This window comes from Bradysia coprophila (genome assembly GCF_014529535.1).
Source record: "Bradysia coprophila strain Holo2 chromosome IV unlocalized genomic scaffold, BU_Bcop_v1 contig_5, whole genome shotgun sequence".
Taxonomy (NCBI): domain Eukaryota; kingdom Metazoa; phylum Arthropoda; class Insecta; order Diptera; family Sciaridae; genus Bradysia; species Bradysia coprophila.
In genome coordinates, this window is record NW_023503374.1 from 9,129,340 (window position 1) to 9,148,882 (window position 19,543).

General features: G+C 32.8%; 1 protein-coding gene across 2 annotated transcripts in view; it reads right to left on the minus strand.

The window, feature by feature from the left end:
• Positions 1–4,337: 4,337 nt before the first annotated feature.
• LOC119072082 (Krueppel-like factor 6) overlaps positions 4,338–19,543 on the minus strand; it is a 36,282-nt gene continuing 21,076 nt past the window's right edge. Inside the window, exons 4-7 of one of the 2 annotated variants that reach the window (XM_037177239.1) lie at positions 8,543–8,612; positions 5,994–6,412; positions 4,802–4,891; positions 4,338–4,673 (exon numbers count right to left, since the gene is read on the minus strand). In XM_037177239.1, the coding sequence (XP_037033134.1) occupies positions 4,591–4,673; positions 4,802–4,891; positions 5,994–6,412; positions 8,543–8,612 (662 nt within the window). In that variant the 3' untranslated portion in view covers positions 4,338–4,590. Of the gene's footprint in view, positions 4,674–4,801; positions 4,892–5,993; positions 6,416–8,542; positions 8,613–19,543 lie in introns of both variants that reach the window. The other variant, XM_037177238.1, reaches the window with a different exon arrangement.

Consider the following 19,543-nt stretch of genomic DNA (forward strand, 5'->3'; position numbering starts at 1 on the left):
TGCATTCATAAACGATGCGAAATAAATTGCAGGACTTAGAATTACTTTTGTGATTTATGAATTTCTTGTAGAAAGTTATTAAAAAACCAACTAAATTGAGAACTTTTATCCTTTTGGAAACGAATAATCATCATTTACTTCATTTGTTGAAGGTATCTGCTAGTGTACAAATTCTATCAGTTTAATATATTTATCATACAACCCGAGCTCATCGTTTATTACAGTCGTCTATGTCTATTTCAGATGACTATCCGTTTCGGTATTCACTATTTTTTTTTACATAGTAGTAAAAACTTCACTTTGATACATTCGTTTCTCTATGTAAATACGACATGTTAAAACAGATCTACAGATCTCATTGTTACCTTCTTTGTTTCAAAGACACATTTTTCATAACTCGGTAGAGCCAAAGTTGTGTACATCATAGTGTACAACCTTCTTTTAAAACTTTTAAAAAGCACTGTGATCGTACAGCTTTTTAACGTTTGACCAAACAGCCCCACCTATTGTTGAGTAGCTTAACAAATTTATCGAAAGTATATGAAAAGTTGAGTGTAAAATTTATCTGACGATAGCAATTGAAAAAAAAACTTTCGAGTGATTTTTGGAGTAAATTTTCTGGCTTAAAAGGTTGTTTTGTATGGATACTTTAGAAACTGTTTTAATATTTAACCTTTCCATTGAAAATTGAAATTTGTTCTCTGCCTTGATAATTTTACCTTACCACTAGTAAAACTGTATAAACTTATTGCTGTCTAGTGACTGGGCCAAGACCTGTGGTCGAAATAGAAATAGCATATTTCATTGAATTTATTCACTTAAAGTGATACAATAAACACGGAAGAGTATCAAGAAGCTTTGTTTGTTGAAACTTTCTCTGTTACGATTTGAATATCAGAAAATTTAAAAAAATGAGGAACCATGCTAAGGATGTTGAAAATTTGGTTCATTGTACTTTCGGTTGTAGCGTTGGAGATGGTTTTATTTTGGTCACATCAAAGCTTTGGTGCTTTGGTCACATTGATGGTTTTTTAGTCCGTTGCTAAAGTGTTAGAAAGCTGCAGTAATAGTTATCATACCAACTTAATCCTAATGCTGATTGATAGATACGTTGTAGAAAATGAATAAAAGAGCTTGGTAATTAAATCTTTACGTTTCATTTATTTAAATAAAATAGTAAATGTAACCTAATTATCTTAGCAAATAGTACATCCAATATCCATATCCAGGTATCTTATCACTATAATTATGAACATGGAACAAAGCGGTTTCGAAATAAAAAACGCACTATTTTCAATAGTCTAGGGAAGCATCTTATGTCTACTGAAGATAGTGCCACCTGGGCTCAATTTTCAACGCACACGAGCATTACAATTTGATGGCTCTAATGACAACACAAAATAGATCAACACAAAATAGAAGGCACGAAAATGCCGTCACGGTGGGACGATTGTAACGTCATATTTCGCTGATGTTGATCTCAGATGTATCAAAATTAGGCTTCAGTTATTTTGGAAAGTTTTTATTGTTAAACAGTTTTAATGCCCTGAACATGTCACAAATGTCTGATTTTTTATTAAAAATATAGTTAACAGGTACATATCTGCTTGAAATTTCTTGTTCAATCAAAATGTGAAATTATTTGAACGAGCCGAACGTTAGTGTAATTATCATACACTTATGCACTAATTTATACAAGCAATTACGTACTATGTTTTACGTGCTACAAATAGGAAAGCGTTTTCCTTACTGGTCATCAATTCACAATACTCTAGCTTTAACAGCAATGAACTAGAGACTTTTATTCATAAAAAAAATTGGATTTTTTCTGGGACTGACCGTATTACTAACTAGTTCTCAATAACTTTTCGGACAAATAATTCTTTCAACACGTTATATTACCTAAAAACTTATTATAATAATGCACATCGTTTACTTGATTGTTCTTCATTTTCGTCATGTTTTTGTTCAATCGAGAAATTTAGTAATTTTACGTGTTACGGCATGTTTTATTTTCATTTACATTGCCTAATCACGTAAAGCATTGTACTTACGAGGTTCCAAGTTGTGTATTTGACAAGTGGGGAATACAGCCCTCCCCTTCGGGTCGGGCTGTAACACCCCACTTATCAAATACACAACTTGGAACCTCGGAAGTAATATACTATTACATGCTTGCGGGAATTAAATCTCGTTTAGCTCCCGCACGTGAAAAAAACTAGTAACGTCCGCAAGCATGTAAAGTATGCGAATATGCTATACATTTGCAACTCGACAACGTTTTTCTAAATAGTGTGATTGTAGCACTTGCTTTCGGCTCTTCACCTAGTCAGGAAAAAAATCCCCTAGTTGCATAATCTACTCTTATAAACGAAGAGTCACTAATTGTCGGAATGAAGACTACAAACTTCTTTCTCGTTATTAAAAAAATCGTTTTTCAAAAAAAGATTGAGGTTAAACACATTAAATACCAATGAACAAGATCTTATAACTTTTCAGAAACGCTAAATGGTATGAACTTGAACAATAACTCTACCATCTTTAACTTGGCCTAAATTGCCCTAAAATTTGTTTTAACATTCATTTTACTGTAGCAGAACACATTAACCGTGATCGTGTTGTCGTTCCTGTCGATAACAGATAATATCCGTTTCTGTAAGTTGAGACATTCCATACATCGTTAGTATCTTTCAGAAACGGCTGACCATTTGTTATCGACAATGGCAACAACATTGAGCGTTGAGCTCTTGTCGTGTGTTTCCACGTAGTACAGGAACTCATGTTTTAAACAAATGAAGTAAAAGATTTTGATAATTTCTAATAGCTGATACGTTGCAAATTTCAATCAATCCGAATCATTTAGAGATCGCTAAAAAGAGTGGAAAAGTTGATCGGTCATTGGCAAGGAATACAATACGTCATTCTTACTTCGGAAAGTATTAATAGCTTTACACATACGGAAATCATTATCTATAGAGCAGTTATAACTAATCTATTACTTGATTGGATCGAGTACACTGACTGAAACAAAATCTTTCACTTCATTTGTTTTAACATTCAAATTTCCATATAATGCGATGCTAGAGAACTCATTATTTATTTATTTTGTAGTTGTTGCTGATAACAGATGAAATGGATGACATCATAAGTTTTCCTTCTGCAGTTTTTTTTTCGCTCCACATCGTTTTCAGCACGAGATTTGTAGAGATTTGTACACCTTAAAATGAACGCGAAGATAAGTTTTAGCCAAAGTTTGCTAACAGGCCATTTCGAATCACTATCGGTGTTCATTTTTTTTTTAATAGTCATCTTGCATGTCGTCATTGCTTCATCTTACCAAAACTGAATTATACTTTTCGTACACAAAACTATTCAGAAATGAGTGACTCATGGCGAAATATTCGGAAATTTTGAATTTTTTTTAAAAAGTAGATTGTAGGTGCTCGATTGGTCCAAACAATTAACTAGACAAATAGATTTAACATTTTCTCTTATTATACACACAGAGAATATGATGTATACACAGAGAATCGTGATTTCGATGGGTAAAAATATTATATATAGGTTTGAGCGATGTATTGACATCTTAAAAATATCAATCAATAAAAAACCAAGAAAAAAATCTTTTTATTTGTCTTGATTTCCTCTACAGATTTATCAACAAAAATATTTCTTTCATAATACTGAACCAATCCGACACGTTGACCCCATACATAATTTTATTTCTAACTTTGAACTACCATCATCATGTTTACCTTCATCAAATTAGGAGAGAGAACAAAAACCGAGGAAAAAAAATTCCTCCAACTTTTTTCTTCGTATCATTTGTGTTCCAAAACTCAACATCGATAAATTCTATAAAATGTCAACAATTAATTAACAACTCAAATCTATTTAATCGCAAAAGGTCGAATCACGATTGTGTGTGGCGCTAGTCAATATATTATTTTACTGTATAACGACAAAGTGAACGAAAAAAAAAACTGGTTTCTTTCTTCTCTTTACTAAAATGTTTTTTTTTGTATCCATCCATACAGATTTCTTACTATTCAATCGAAATGATAGCCTTAATTCCGTTTTTCTAATGCGAAAAATTGTATAAATAAATATTTTAATTATTAGAGTAAAAACTCTAAACGAAATAAAATCTTAAAAATATAAAATCTAATGTGGTTGTTGTATACATCTAGTTATTATATGTATAAAATGTGAGTATAAAATAAAACCAAATAAAATGTAGGTTGGTTGGTTGGTATAATAATGTATTAAAAAAAACGAAAAGAAAAATTACAAATAAAATTCAAATAAACTTAACACGTTAAAGAATTCTGTTTAAAAAAGACTGGCCCAATATCTCAACTGGCATAAATTAAAAATAAAAATTTAAAAAAAAACTGAAAATATGTTCTACTGAATTACATTTAAAATACTTGTTTTTCACATTTACTATTTTTTGTATCTCTCTTTGTCTCTAACAACACATCGTCAATTTACTGTAACTATCGATATACGTTATAATAGCCCATATGCATTTTACAAAATTAACCGAATGAAAATTTGCAATAATAATCTCAATATAAAATTAATTTTCTAATGTCGTTTCATATGCAACGACAAATGATCGGATCGACTAAATGTACGTGTGCACAGTTTACAACGGAACGGTTTCAGACCTGTAAAAGAGAAATGAAATGTTTTTTTTTATTATTATTTCAAAGCTTGAAAGATAAATGAATGCAAAAACCAATAGGATTTTGATATAAAGTTGTTAATGAGTGTAACGTGTTGGATTTTTGTATACCTGTATGTTTTCGAAAATGACGCGTTAATTCGTCGCTTCTAGCAAAACGCCATACACAACCTTCCCAGGTGCAGATGTACGGCTTTTCACCTGGGGAACAATTAAATGTGTAATAAAAATTAATTAGAGCAGCAATGCGTACATGAAACTGCAATTATATGTTAACAACACAAACACTATACGCCATTAAGCTACTTATTATGTACCATTGTACACAGTTAAAATGCGCTTTGTCGTAATTTTTCTTCGTTAAAATAAATGCAATAAATTATATTGCGGAAGATGTGTCTTTATGGAAACACGGATACGCGAAAGACTGTATTCAATATCTGAATAATCGGCTTTTGTGCAATAGGATGATATACGTGTGCTAGTCAATTTTCCAGAAATTTCTAAATGACTCTTAGACATCTCTTCTAATGAAAAACTCATAAAGATCAAAAATGGCAGGTTCACACTTATCCATTCAAAGTGAGGCACTCCAGCTACCTAAGTCGTGATAGCGAAGTTATACTCCTTTGAGTATACTCATCTGTTTTCGACAACTTCATCACAAATAGGCGATTAAAGACAAGTGTTATTTTACATATTGCCAAATTTATACTAAAACCAATGAAGTAAAAGATTTTCCATCGGCGATCCTTCAAAAAAAAGGATACCATAGTGGGAAAGGAGCACTTTATTTCATTTGTTTTAATATATATTTTGCGAAATAAGAAACCTTGGCCAGAAATTACTGTATATCTTGTCGTCAATCGTTTTCGATGTAAAAGATGAAACGAACGAACGAGGAATATCACAATATCTACTTTTGGCTTGACATATAAGACAAATACGAAGGTCATTTGTAAAGTTTCCGATCTGGAAAATATTTGAAAATTGTCAGCTCGAGGCGAGATATGGTTGACATCATATGCGCAAAATTTTATGTATGACAATAGGATCATCTTTTGTTCAAATGATACTTTTACGCACTAGTGCGAACATAATTTCAAAGCTCGCAGACAAATCAATTACGGTCACTTGCAGGGACTATTTTTTGGAAACATGTTTCGAAAAGTTTCTCAAAAGTTTTCTTGCGAAATTTTAGAAACTTTAGAAACTTTTGAGAAACTTTTGGAAACATGTTTCTAAAAAATAGGCCCTGGTCATTTGCCTTAGAACAATGTCATCACTAATCACAATTACTGACCTGTGTGCGTACGTTGATGAGCTTTAAGATGTGAACTTTTCGTATAAACTTTGTTGCAACCGCTGGCATCGCATCGATGTACTTTCCGAAGACTTTTACTGATATCCTGTGCAGTAAGAATTTCGGGAATAGAATGGTTGCCTCGTAATTTTGTTTTCGTAGCATCGATAGCCGAATGCTTCGGACTGGACTGAATCACATCGTTGTTGGTGTAGTAGTTTTGCATTAATACTCTAGTGGGTTTTGGTGTAATTAGTGTAGTTACTGGCTCCTCAAATTTGTCCACTATTGCTGTACTGTTGGTTTGAATACTAGAAATGTTATTTGGGTTGTTGTTCCTGTTGATGCTGTTGTTGTTATTGTTGCGGATTTTAGCTGCTAGAGGTGAAGCGTCTTTCAGGCGCTGCTTTCGTATCAAGCTGCTGAAGAAAAGAAAATTTGTTTTTAGTTTAGGATTTTTAATTAAAACGCATTCACTTGAAATGTGCCGAATCCTGACATTTTGCTAAGCCCTAAATGTCAGCCCTTCTACTGCACATTACTGAGTCACATTACAGATTTTTTTTCCCTTAATAATTTTCATTGTATGTACATCTCTTCAGTTCATCTTTCAGTATTTTAGTGAAATTTCGATTAACTAAGATCAATTCATCTACTTTGTAAGTTCGAAATATCGGTATCGTCACCTCTTTCGAGCAATTTTATTGACGGTAATAAAAGAGATTTGAACATTGATTTTAAATGGCTGTAAAATTCTCGTTAATATCGCAAATAAATTGCTTTAAAGCCTCGTGCGAATTGAAAGTAACGAAGAGTGAGAAAAAAAGTAAAATAATTGTGTCGTTTACATGGAACAAAAATGGCAGTTCTGATGATAAACGAAGAAAATTCAAGAATCAATAAAAATAAAAATTTTATTTGAGTTGAGAACATTTTATCGTAAAGAGTTGAACTTAAAGAAATTTCCTTCACCTAATATTTGTGGTGTAAGAGTTTAAAACAGCGAGTCTGTATTACAGACTATGTGATTCTTAATATGGATGTACGATATGTCTAACGTATTTTATTCCAGGCTATTCTCGAATTAAACGAACCTTGCTTATCTTGTTCTAGATTGCGTTGTTTTTTGCTTTGCAGGGAGAAGAAAACTTAAATTGTGGTAGGACGACTTTTATGTGTAGAACTAGTTGGAAAAAGATCGTCATTAACTTAGTTTACTATGTTGATGTTCTAGATGAAGAAGTGGTGGAATCGAGAGTTCAACATCGAATAAGATTTCTGTTACATTCATTGGAGGTGGAAACCAATTAAAAGAATAAAACATCTAGCTTAACATTGTCTGTGATAATCTCAACGGCGTATCCCGAAAGGTATACAATTAAAATTGATTAAAATTTAAGGAAAATGTACGCATCGATTGCGGTTGTACTTCATTTTTTATTTTTTTTTTGTAAATTACTGAATCTCGTCAATGTCAATCTTTGTGAACATTGAATGGTAAGACTTATCTTTGGTCACATTCTTTAAACCCACTTTTCATGCCTTCATGATGATGGTCCAATGATCAAATGAAGAAAAATGTGGTAGGGAAGATGACCTATTAATTTGGCAAAAAATGTGGCTTCACGGTGAAAAATAAATCTGAAAGTCAAGACCAATTTCAATCAAAATTGAAATTGATGTTTCAAGACCCTATATCCACTTCTTTACAATGCGATCTTATATCGACATTGGCCTAACATCTCAGAAGCATTTGTGTCGGTGGGTAGTCAATTAACAACTAGCCATATAATGAGTATCTCAAAAATGTACTTCCGATTCCAGTAAAAACATCAGCAAAAAAACCCGGAAACAAACTGAGATGAATTCGGTCTACTTTAGTTCGACATGGTGGCTTATTCCATCGTTGTCTAACAATATGGTTAACGTGAGTGCACTTTATGATTTCAAAAATATTTTTCACACGAAATTAATTCAATATTCAATTCATATGTTTACACACCGCGCACATACGAACAAACGATTTATTATTATTTATAAGTAGCGTTTGTTCAATTAAGACATGTCTAGGAAACATTTACAATGCCCGGGCAACAATAAAAATATTTAAATGAAAAAAGATTTCTTTATAAAAAGTAAAACAATTATTTGAGTTACGCTCATAATAGAATTAGCTATTGTAATGGTTATGTATACGTAGATTCGATTACAAATCCTTAATGCGGTAATAACCTCAAGCATATCTTTTCTATCTATCAATATCGACTATAATCTATCAATCAATTTACAATGAAAATTCAATGTCATTATATGGTATAACGCTGGCTGGTTATGATGTGACTATGAATTTTAAATATTTAATCGAAACGTGTGTAAAGTGTACCTCAATCACTGTTGAACACCTTTCATTATTATTACCACTAATACTCCAAATATATATCAACATTGTTGTTGGACATAAAGTTGCTCCAAACAACAACAAAAAACCGTTCATGCCGCTCAAAACCAACACACAAGTTGTGATAGATATAAATCAACAATTTACTTACTATTTTTGAAATTGAAATACATTCGATTTAGGCAGGTGGATTGGTGAAGCGTCAGAGTCTGCAACTGAATCTGAAATAAATAAAAAAGAATTGAAATCAGTAAGGTTTTAGCGTCAACGTTTCATGTTCAAACGTATATCAATCTTTGTGGATTTTACGCAAACATCTGTTACAAGTTTTCCATTTCAGTTTTTAATTGATTTAAAAGAGCGAAAGAAATAACCTTCGAAATGAGAAAAAAAAACCTTATAAATAAGTAAACGTACGGATAAGTAATTTGTCAAACGGTCCGTGGAATGGTATGTCAACCATACGTTCTGCGATAAGACATTCCTTTAAAATAATTTGTTCAAAACCTAAATGTGAAGGTGGAATCATTTGGTAACTATTGGCTCATTAGAATAGCATAAAAGGGAAATCTACAATTGATCTGCTACAATTACAACACTTGGTCAACCTGAACTTTTCGTATCAATATTCTAATAATTACAGACTAAGAAGACAGTTGACTCAATTTTTGAACGATTCAGTAAAAATATCCACTGTAGATTTTCATGTATTTATGACAATGAACTGAATTTTTTAGATGTAATGGCAGCCTAGATGACTAAAGCAACCTCTTGCATAAATCACTGGATTTTACTCGATAAAAATTCAAATCCTAAAGGTACAACATTGAATTGCAACTGATAAAGACATCGTGACTGTACACAAAATTGACAAGGATCACTCAAGAACAATTTTACTCGCGTTTCCTTGTGATACTTCTTCCAGAAAAATTTCAAGAAAATCCGAAAAAATTCATGCGACTGCAAGAAAATATTAGATGGATCTAAAAGTCAGTTTTTCGACTATGACAAAGATATCATGTTCATGTACCTTATATACTGACGGCAATCAAAATCTTATAACTATCGAATCTTGTACTTCATTAGATTTAACATAACAATTAAATTAATAAGAGAACATTCACCAGAGCTAAAAGCATTTTCTATGGAACATGGAACAGTTTTCTAGTTGATCTTTTATAGTCACGTCAGAATGTGTCATTTTCGGTTATGCCACACAATTCGAGGTTTTATTAATCAAAACCCCTTCGAAAATCTCTAAAATCTTGAGCTGTACTTTTCAAAGAAGATAGTGTTTTGATAGTGTTCTCTGCGGCCAGAGCATATCGAGAGCCACAAGAGAAAAATTAAATTTTCCACTTTTTCACCAGTTCATTACAATATGTACCCGAAAATTCAGCTGAGGGTGGGAATGACTATTTTTTCGCCTGTTTTGTGAAAAATCTATTTTCAAACATAGGTGCGAAATTAGTCATTTTCTCGCGTCAGCTGAAACTTCTGATGTTTTGAAAAATTATGTCTTAAACTCGTGGAAAACGTTGGAAATCTCATTTTACTGGGTGCGATTTGTGGCACTTTTTACCTTCTACACAACCTACACAACACCAACAAAATGAAATTTCCAACTTCTTTCCTAGATTACAGTTAGAGGCAGTGAAATTTGAATTTGCTTCAGCTGCTTTTCAGCTGATCAACACAAACAATCAAAACTCTGTAAACGTCTTTTTAAGGTTTTACCACTACCACGAGCGTGCATGTGGCAGTTTCAACCGTATAAACGAATATAAACAGCTTTGATTGTATTTGTTGATCCACTGGATCAGCTGAAAAGCAACTCAAGCAAATTCATGCTAAAATTTCACTGCCTCTGACTGTAACAAATTAATAACAATTGTGTCGCTGTTTCTATGTCTGTCACACTTACATGAAATGCGATTCTATATGAAACTGAAATCTAAAATCGAATAAGTCTCCGAGTTCTGCGACATTATCAAAGACTGCAATGTTACTACTTAGATCAAATGCATTTTTTAAGTGATCATTTTGCATTTATCGCTAGAAATGCATTAATATTACTTACTATAGTCGAAGGAGAAGACAGATAAATAACACAACTGGTATATTATGCTCCATATAACCATTTTAAATAAGATATTTTTATTGCTATTATTCAAATTGCATTTATTAAATTCAATAATATATTTTATGCAGCCGACATATTTATATACAATTTATACACATCCACATGTACTGTACGTCCATGCAAGCACATGGCATATATATAAAACCTTTCAAATTCAACATTTACATTTTTCAGATTCGTTTCTCGATGCCACTCTCAAGGCTAGGATTATAAGATTTATAATTGAACAAAGAATCAAATTAGAAGATTTAAATGCGATACATCAAAGATACGATCTCAATGATTATTGTTTTGATAATGACTACTACTGGTTTTTGTGAGGTTTTTATGTTATTTCATTTAGTTTTATGGATATTTAAAAGATATGTTGTGAAATCGCATATCTTTTTGATTTTAATTGAGTATATAGATATAATGACTACACTGACTACACACTTTACAATGGAACAAGAAATATTTTTTAGGCTCAATATGTTCTGTCGTTGTTGTTAAGAAATATCGGTTTTAGGCATCATGTAGTGCAACAATACGGATGTATGTATTCTGTATTGACAAAATTATTCTTTTGTCAGCGAATTGTTTTTTTATTTTTGTTTAAACATCAAATCTATCGCTTTCAATCAGCGATAAATTTTAATTAAAATATTTTTGATTAGAAAGTTTGATATTCTTTGGTCAACGGATTAGTTCTTTTTGGGGTCAGCGAATGTATTTTTGGAGAACTTTTATGCAATTTATTCTAGTTACATATTTTCGTAGTAATTCATTCTCAGCAGCTTCGTTTCATGTGAAGCAATTGTCTCAAAAGTGAAGTTGGCTCACAAGAAAAAAAGCTTCATGACATCAGTAATTTTATGTACTACTAAAGAATAGTAGATTAGGAGAAAACAATTTTCCTATAGTTTGTTTGCAGTTGGAGAGTTTTAACCAAGTCCAAACCAGGTAAACACTGGGTAAATTTCACTGGAGTGGAGACTTTGTAACCACTGGTGCTCATTAAGGCTGTAAACTTTGAGTAAGTCACGCAAATCCTAAAAATTTACTACGCCATACAAGTTCGATTTTGGTGAATTTTTTGTATTGAAAAGAGGTGTTCCCGCGTATCTAATAAAATACGGGTTCATTGACTAACACTAACACACACATATACAGCTGAATTTTTTTATAAGAATAATTTTTCGTTGTTATGTTGGATTTCCATACAGGCCTGTCTGTCAAAATTATTTTCATAAAAAAATTCAGCTGTAAGTGAAAAACCGACAAAAGTGAAGACAATAGCACTAGCTGTTTCCAATTCTGTCCTCCATTGAAATTAACCCAGTGTATTCTGAAATTGAATGTTTTAATTGTAAAAATAAACAGGACAACTGTTGTATTTCAGCACGAAATCTTGAATTATCTTAAGAACAATCAACCCTTTGCAAATTTTTATCCTACATTTGGGCGGAAAAATATTCGTTTTTTGATGAGTTCTTTGAACCAAAATCTTTTTTTTTTTAAAGTAAAACCATTAAAGCACGCAAAAATGTGTTTCTTTTAAAAGAAAGTTTTTTTGTGGGCGTTAATTTATCCCACTCGAAGAAACCTTTTCCGATTGTGTTAATTTTTGCAATCTGCATATTGTTCTCCAAGTGAGTTAAGTCATGACTCAAAAACCAATTTTTCCTTTAAAAGAAAAACATTGTTGGTTAGATTAAGTCGATACTTTACAAGATACAAATGAACTTGGACAATTCGTTAGCCGAGAGACTTGTGTGCCTTTCGAAGTTATGTAATTTTTCGAGTGTTACATCCAAGTATGATTATGAAGCCGCTGCAGTAGGTTGGAAGACTGGGAGGCTTCAAAAATAAAAACAGGAACTCAGATCTTTGATCCTTAGTTCCCCTCCCCCGGCTTTGCTTCTTTCATCAGGAAAATTTCCCTTCCCAATTTTCAATAGAAAGTCACTAAGGCCCTAAGTCATTAAGTCACTAAGAAATGCCAGATCCTCATCTCGTTGCAGATTTCGTGAGCTTCAGAAATACATTGCAGTATGGGTAACACATTAACTATTTACAAAACGAAGAGACGTAGGAAAAGTCACTTAATTTTTATAATCAATTGAACAGTTTTATGAAGTTTCGATCTAGTTTATTTAACACTCTAGTTGATACTAGCGATTCGTGCCTAATTCGTATCTTTACATTCGGGCATCAACCGAATTTTTGGTTTATTTTGCACTAATGCGATACGCCGACAGATGACCGAAATGGAATTTTCTCATTGCCTTTTGAAAAATAAGGTTGATCATTTGTAACAAATGAAAAGATTACTTTTGTTCGTATTCGATATTCGTATTCGTAATCCATTTAATTATTTGCCAAAGAGATCACTGGTCAAATAATAATTTTGCTGATCGATAAATGCATGCCGTGTTTAGAGCTCATATATGCCCAAATATTGGAATTAATTAATTTTAATAAATTTTAAAATAGATTGCTTGTTGAGTTAGATTTTCAACATGATAATAAAATGCATCAAATGTCCGGCTGTGAATTGTGTAAACAATGATCTATGATCTAATTATTAAAATAGTTTCAATTGGAAGTTATTGGAATGAATATACGTTTTAATTGAATATTGAAAGCTATGTTCGTATATGCTGCCGCAGTAATGAAGACAAATACGAAAGATAAAAATTTAATTTTTTTGCTTGCGATAATGTGGACTCATAAAATTTGTTAAAATCAAAATTCTTACCTTAATTCGATTGTACATAAATTATTGTAAGTAAATTAATTAACTTTTATGGTTTGGTAAATTGGTTTTTGGTCTGAATGAAAGCACTAATTTCCATACACACGTGCAGAAATTTTGTTTGTCTTAAATTTTATTTAAACAAAAAAGACCCTCACGCATCGGTATTTTTCAAGCCTTTATTGCTTTGTATGAATAATATACGAAAGGGAATGTATATTTTTCATTATACCAAAAGTGATTGCAACGATGTAGACCACAGAGTTTTGTTGGTTAATTATTTACTTTTGTTGATGTGAGCATTACATTTGCGGTAAGCCAATAAATTCTTTTAAAATGTTTTTTTTAAAACTTCGATTGTCTCAATTTAAAGAGATCCATGATTTACGTGAACTTATTTCGCGTTTCATTTCGAAAAATTCGTAAAAACAATTTGTCAATTTCAATCAGAAAACAATTTTAAATTCTTCAGTTTGTGATGAACCTAAACGGTCAATGAATGAATATGAAGTAATTTCATGACTTTTATTTGGGGAAATCGTGTTGGTATTGTAGCAATCATGGCACTTTTATGGGAATCATGACTTGGTCACCACAAAAAAATGGAACGTTTTAGGGGTCATTCATAAATGACGTCCGGTACTGAGGGGGGAGGGGGGTCTACGATTTCGGACACTCCATACAAAATTGGGTCAAATTTGACCACTTTTGCGTGACGAGGGGGGAGGGGGGGGGTCTAAAACTGACCAAAAGTAGTGGACGTCATTTATGAATGACCCCTTAAGTACTCGATACGAATAGAAGTTTTTTATGTTGCAGCATATCTTAGAGTCTTAGATGTCGTCGATATGGACTTGATAGACTCAAACTCCGAATATGTGGTCCCAATCTATCAATAATCGGTACACCTTATGAAAAAAGTAACAAAAGAAGTAACAGATTTGATGACTACACCATGATAGCTTCACGGGTTGAAATGGGTTTATAGCAAGCGAATTTATCGCTGGCGATAAAGGTCTTCATCCAGCAGTAATTAACAATGAAAAAGGTGTTCACAAATTACAAACGCTCTAAATTTCAGGCTCCTTCTCTCTTCCCTTGCGCGCCAAAATGTATGGAGAAGAATTCCAAAATGCATGATACGCAGGCTTTCGTCAGGACCACTTTTCCTGAAGAGCATAGATAAGTAGTTTCTAACAATGTAAGTGGTGTTCACTTTCCTGTTTCAAAGTCTACATCTACATCATAGTTATACAGTCGTTTGACGGTTGCATTGTGCTGAATTATTAGAATGGCAACAAGCTTTTTCCCTTTCCTATATCGATGCTTTACAATTTAACTTATTAAAATGTTCAAAAGTATAACATGACGAGTTAATGACGCCCACACAAATGTTATACCAATTGCACTGTCCTTCCTTATGACTGTAGACCATTTTTCCAAATCGATTAAAGAAATTTCAAATTAATGTTTTTGTCTTAATTTACATGTCTCGAAATATTATTACACATTAAAACTAGTAAACGTTATTCCTAGGTCATCAATTCTACAATGTTGTCTTATTTTACACGACTACGTTCCGTTCCGGCATTACATAATTACAGCCTTTCAATCTATTCTCTTACAATGTTGCTTTAATACTCAAAAACATCTATAAGTATCAGACGTATAATTTACTTGAACTTAACAGGGAATAGAAGAAAAATCTCTTTTTTGCAGGTGAATTGAATATGGAGTAATAAAATGTTTAATGTTGAAAACTGTGAACTCATATCATTTCCAACAAAGTTTCGCCAATCGTTTTTCGATTGATTAACTTATTTTATAGACTTCATGGTGATAAAATTAATATTGTTTGTCATAAAATTTCAAATTCATTTTCATTTCAATTAATTTATCTGCACTCAAACGATCCGGCTAAAATGAATGCACTGCATCATATACTATATAAATGTACGTTACTCTCTTTATGCTACGTGCCGGCACTCTATACTATATTCGCCGAGTCTTTGAAACCATTCTAAATTTCATAATGTGCATTGAACATGCCAAGTTGCATTAATAATAATAATAACTGACGTTTTATATGCAGTCAAAACGGAATATTATTATAGATTCTTGAAAATGATGTATTGTTTGAAATCAATCAGACATGAGCGAATGAAAACATATAAATAAATTGGCAATTACGATGACACAGGGTGGTTAATTGCAAACACGCCGCAAAATTAAAGGCAACATTTTGGATTGATCTTTTTTAACTGTGAAACCTTCGTTATCAACAACTTCGTTTTCAATGATTTTTTCGTTTCCTAATTTCAGTAAAATTCAATTTTAACGTCAAATAGGACAAACAAAATATGGATGGAAGTTGAAGGAAAGAGAATAGAAATGAATAGTGTTCATCGAAAAAAAAAACTCTGGACACCCTCCGTTATAGATCAATGTTCCTCTCTCATTACTTGACAAACGTTATGGAATAGTTTTGATAGAATCTTTCACAATGTGTAAAAAGAGTTTAATAGTCCGGAGAATCTTTAGAAACGATGTGTGTATCTCAAACTGTAATTGGTTATCAGCCTTCCGCAGCTTGGTTGGCAAAAGACCCTCTGACTTACACCCCTAACTAGACTAGCCCGAAATCGGACTTTTTTCCAGTGGACTTTTTTATATGTGCCTAGAAAGGACTTCGACCCTAGAACCCAAAACCACTTTCAAAAAAATTCTTCGAAGCTTCTGTGACTGGTGAAAGGTGATCAAAAACCGAAAACTTGCACTTTTCTTACCAAAATTTCTCCGGGTACACGAGCCGTACAGGGTCATGTGGGGGGTCATTAGAAAGGTAATCACATGTACTATTGAGCCGAATAGAGACTCATTGGTTTTAAAATTAATCCACACTGAAATAGCAGTTGAAGTTTTCAACCGAAAACTTGCACTTTTCTTACCAATATTTTTCCAGTTACACGAGCCGTACATGGTGGTGTGGGTCATTTGAAAGGTAATTTTATGTGCTTTTGGGTCAAATAGGGTCTTATGGGGGTTTGAAAGCATCTACGATGAAATATGAGAAGTTGAAATGTTTAAGTGCCCATATTTCATCGCAAATGCATCCAAACCCCATAAATTTTCGGCTTTCGATCACCTTTCACCAGCCATAAAAGCTTCGAAGATTTGTTTTGAGAGTGGTTTTGGCTTCTAGGGTCGAAGTCCTTTCTAGGTACCTATAAAAAGTTCCACTAGAAAACACGCCCGATTTCGGTAGGCTGTTTTTCAAAAGAATCCCTCTTAGATAATTCAGAATCAACATCAACTTGTAGTCGTGGTCATCTGTTATCAACTGAAACGTCAGACTATAAAAATAAGAGACGAAATCTGGTTATTCTGCCTCATATAGCAAAGCGCATGTTAAAAGTAGTGAAGTAGAAGATTTTGTATCGAACATAATGTGATAAAACAAACAAAAAAAGTAACAGATTTATTGACTGTAAACGCTAAACGATTGCCAAATATAAAGGATTGACATAACAACAGTTTAGCAAAATAATATGACAAAGCACCCTGTATTGTGTACAGGTTAATATTTTTTTCGGAAAAGGAGTTTACACCCGTTAATGTGTGTCAACCATCTCAATCACCGTCAAATCACGAAAAAAACTAAATGAATTCATTATGCGTTCGAAAGCTCTTCATAAATCAAAATAAACATTTTTCACTTGATCACGAGTATGTGTGTGTCTTAAAAAGCGTTAACGTTTTGATTTCTGGGATAAAGGTTGCCTTTTCGCTAAGTAGATCAATTCAATGTTCGCTTAGATTTTCATTTTCCCAAGGTATATAAATACAACAATTTTTTGAGTGGGTAAAAAAGGTGTACACGATAGAATGATCATTTTATGCATTTTATATTTAATTTGAACATGAATTTGGTTTTGTTATGCCTTTTTTTGCTTCTCTCAATAAAATCGTGAGAAAACCGTTTTTGCAAAATCGAATGTATACATGGAAGTATGTGCATAGCTCAAGAGTCTATGGCAAATCTATGGTATCTGTTTAGCCTACAATATAAAACTGTGTGATATATTTCCAGTAGAGATTTTTGCTATGAGTGTTATAGTATTCGGAGTAAAATTATTTTCGTTGGTTTTACATTGAACATGTAAATTATGATTTTTTTTTAACAATAATTAATTACATAATCATGAAATTTCATTTCGATAAATAAATTTATGAAATGAAATGGAATAAATGCAAAAATTAAGTATAAATACAATAAAAAAAAGAATTGAAGGTAAAACACGAAAATTTTTGTTGAATCATTTTTCGTTTGAACAATATTGCGTTTCGTATGTCGATTACGAATGATGATGATGATGAGTTATTTTGCTATTACCGAAATCGAGAGCTTTTCAGCGAAAAAAAAAACGAAACATGCACAGCACACACATGGGAATTACATAGATTACAAGGCGGTTCGTTTATTTATTATTGGACGTTTTTAATGACGACCTTGTCGGTTTCGTCATTTTTTTGATTGTTTCAACTTACTGTTCAATAACAGTTTGCGCTTTTAATTAAATTTCGATTTTTGTACTCCCATCGAAATTATCGCATTAAATTTGAATGCCCCCTTTCGAAGTTAAAAACCATTCACAATTTACAAGTTCGAATGCTAATGAAGAGGTGAAGTGAATTATTTTCATTATATCCTTAATATTTTTAGCCACATACGAATTATGGGCGTAGTGGGTTTAGCCTGCAGTCTGTTCAATTATGGATTTGTATCACAGAGCAACAGGTCCAATATAACAGTTATTAAATACTCAAAGACAATTTTATGATATCGTACAGCTAGGCATCTGCTCCCGACACCCCATTAATCTGAAATAAACAAACAAACTTTATCTACCTAGGTGAAATAATAGCAGTGAAAAAGTGCTACTATTTCGCCGTCGGTAGATAAAATAGCGTATTCACCTCTGTCCAAATGTTTATTTAGACAATTGGGGTTATACCATTCGCCTTCGGCTCATGCAATAACTCCCCAAGTGTCTAAATAAACATGTGGACAGAGGTGAATAATCTACCGTTATTGAGAGATAAGATAAGATTTTTTTTAGAAATCACCACACGGGAAGAGTAGATCCTGTCGATTTAATTGTTTTTATTAGGCGATTCCGGATTCCGACCAACCACGATTCACCATTGCACGAGAAATAATAATCAGCGAAAGTTTTTATAGAAGCCAATAAAGGCTTGCCCCGCTGTATTTTCTAAAAAATGTTAGTTTTTCGGAGGTAGCTTTATTATGGGCTTACCAAAAACGTTTTCGCTCTACACTGAATCTAGAGGGTCCATTACGACTTACGACATACGAAAATTGAAAAATGTTGTAACGTCGTTTTGGTTCATAGTGAAAACTTTGCAAAATCATCTGCAGATTTTTTTTGGTTGGGAAAAGTCGAAAATAAGTTCGATCGAATCAAGTAACAAATTCGACAATTATTGTTCTATCAACCAATGATGATCTAGCAGATTGACCTACAATTTTACTGGGCGCTGCTTCATGCAGAAACCTATGCAAAATATATGATCGAAATGATTCGTTGATCCGTAGAATAAAGTTTTTAAAATCAATAAAGTTAAATAAATTGCTAGTCCTGGGTAACAAGGAAATTGTTGCAAAACGAAATAGCGAATAGAAATTGTATCTATCAACAGACATAAATATAAAACTTACACAAAATGGAAACACTATTTGTGTTGCTTTCGAAAGTGTGACATTGTGTGTAAGTAGTGTGACTATCTCCTTCTATTAAACATAATCTGTAACGTGCCGCCAAGTAACACCTTGAATTGCGTAAACTGGACATAAGAAATCCAATATGAATGCGTACTAAAATCTTTGGTCCTGGCGCTCCACATAACCTTACAAACCTTACAACAGCACTGCCGTAAATTGCATGAAGAACTTAGTGAATAATTTAAACAAAGTAATTCTTTTGTGCAAAATTTGCACTAAGTCTTTTATGCAAATTACGGCAGAGCAGGGTGAACGCAAGGCTGTAAACTTTGGGGAGGTCAAGCAGACCGCCATTTTATTAGATACGCGGGAACACACCACGTCTGATGATTTTGTATGAAATCCGCCATGCTATCATCAAGTGTGGTGTGTCACCCGCGTATCTGTATCTGCGTGACCTCCCCAAAGTTTACAGCCTTGGGTGAACGTAGTCTAATCTATGCGCGAATTCTGATGACTTCGTAGTGGC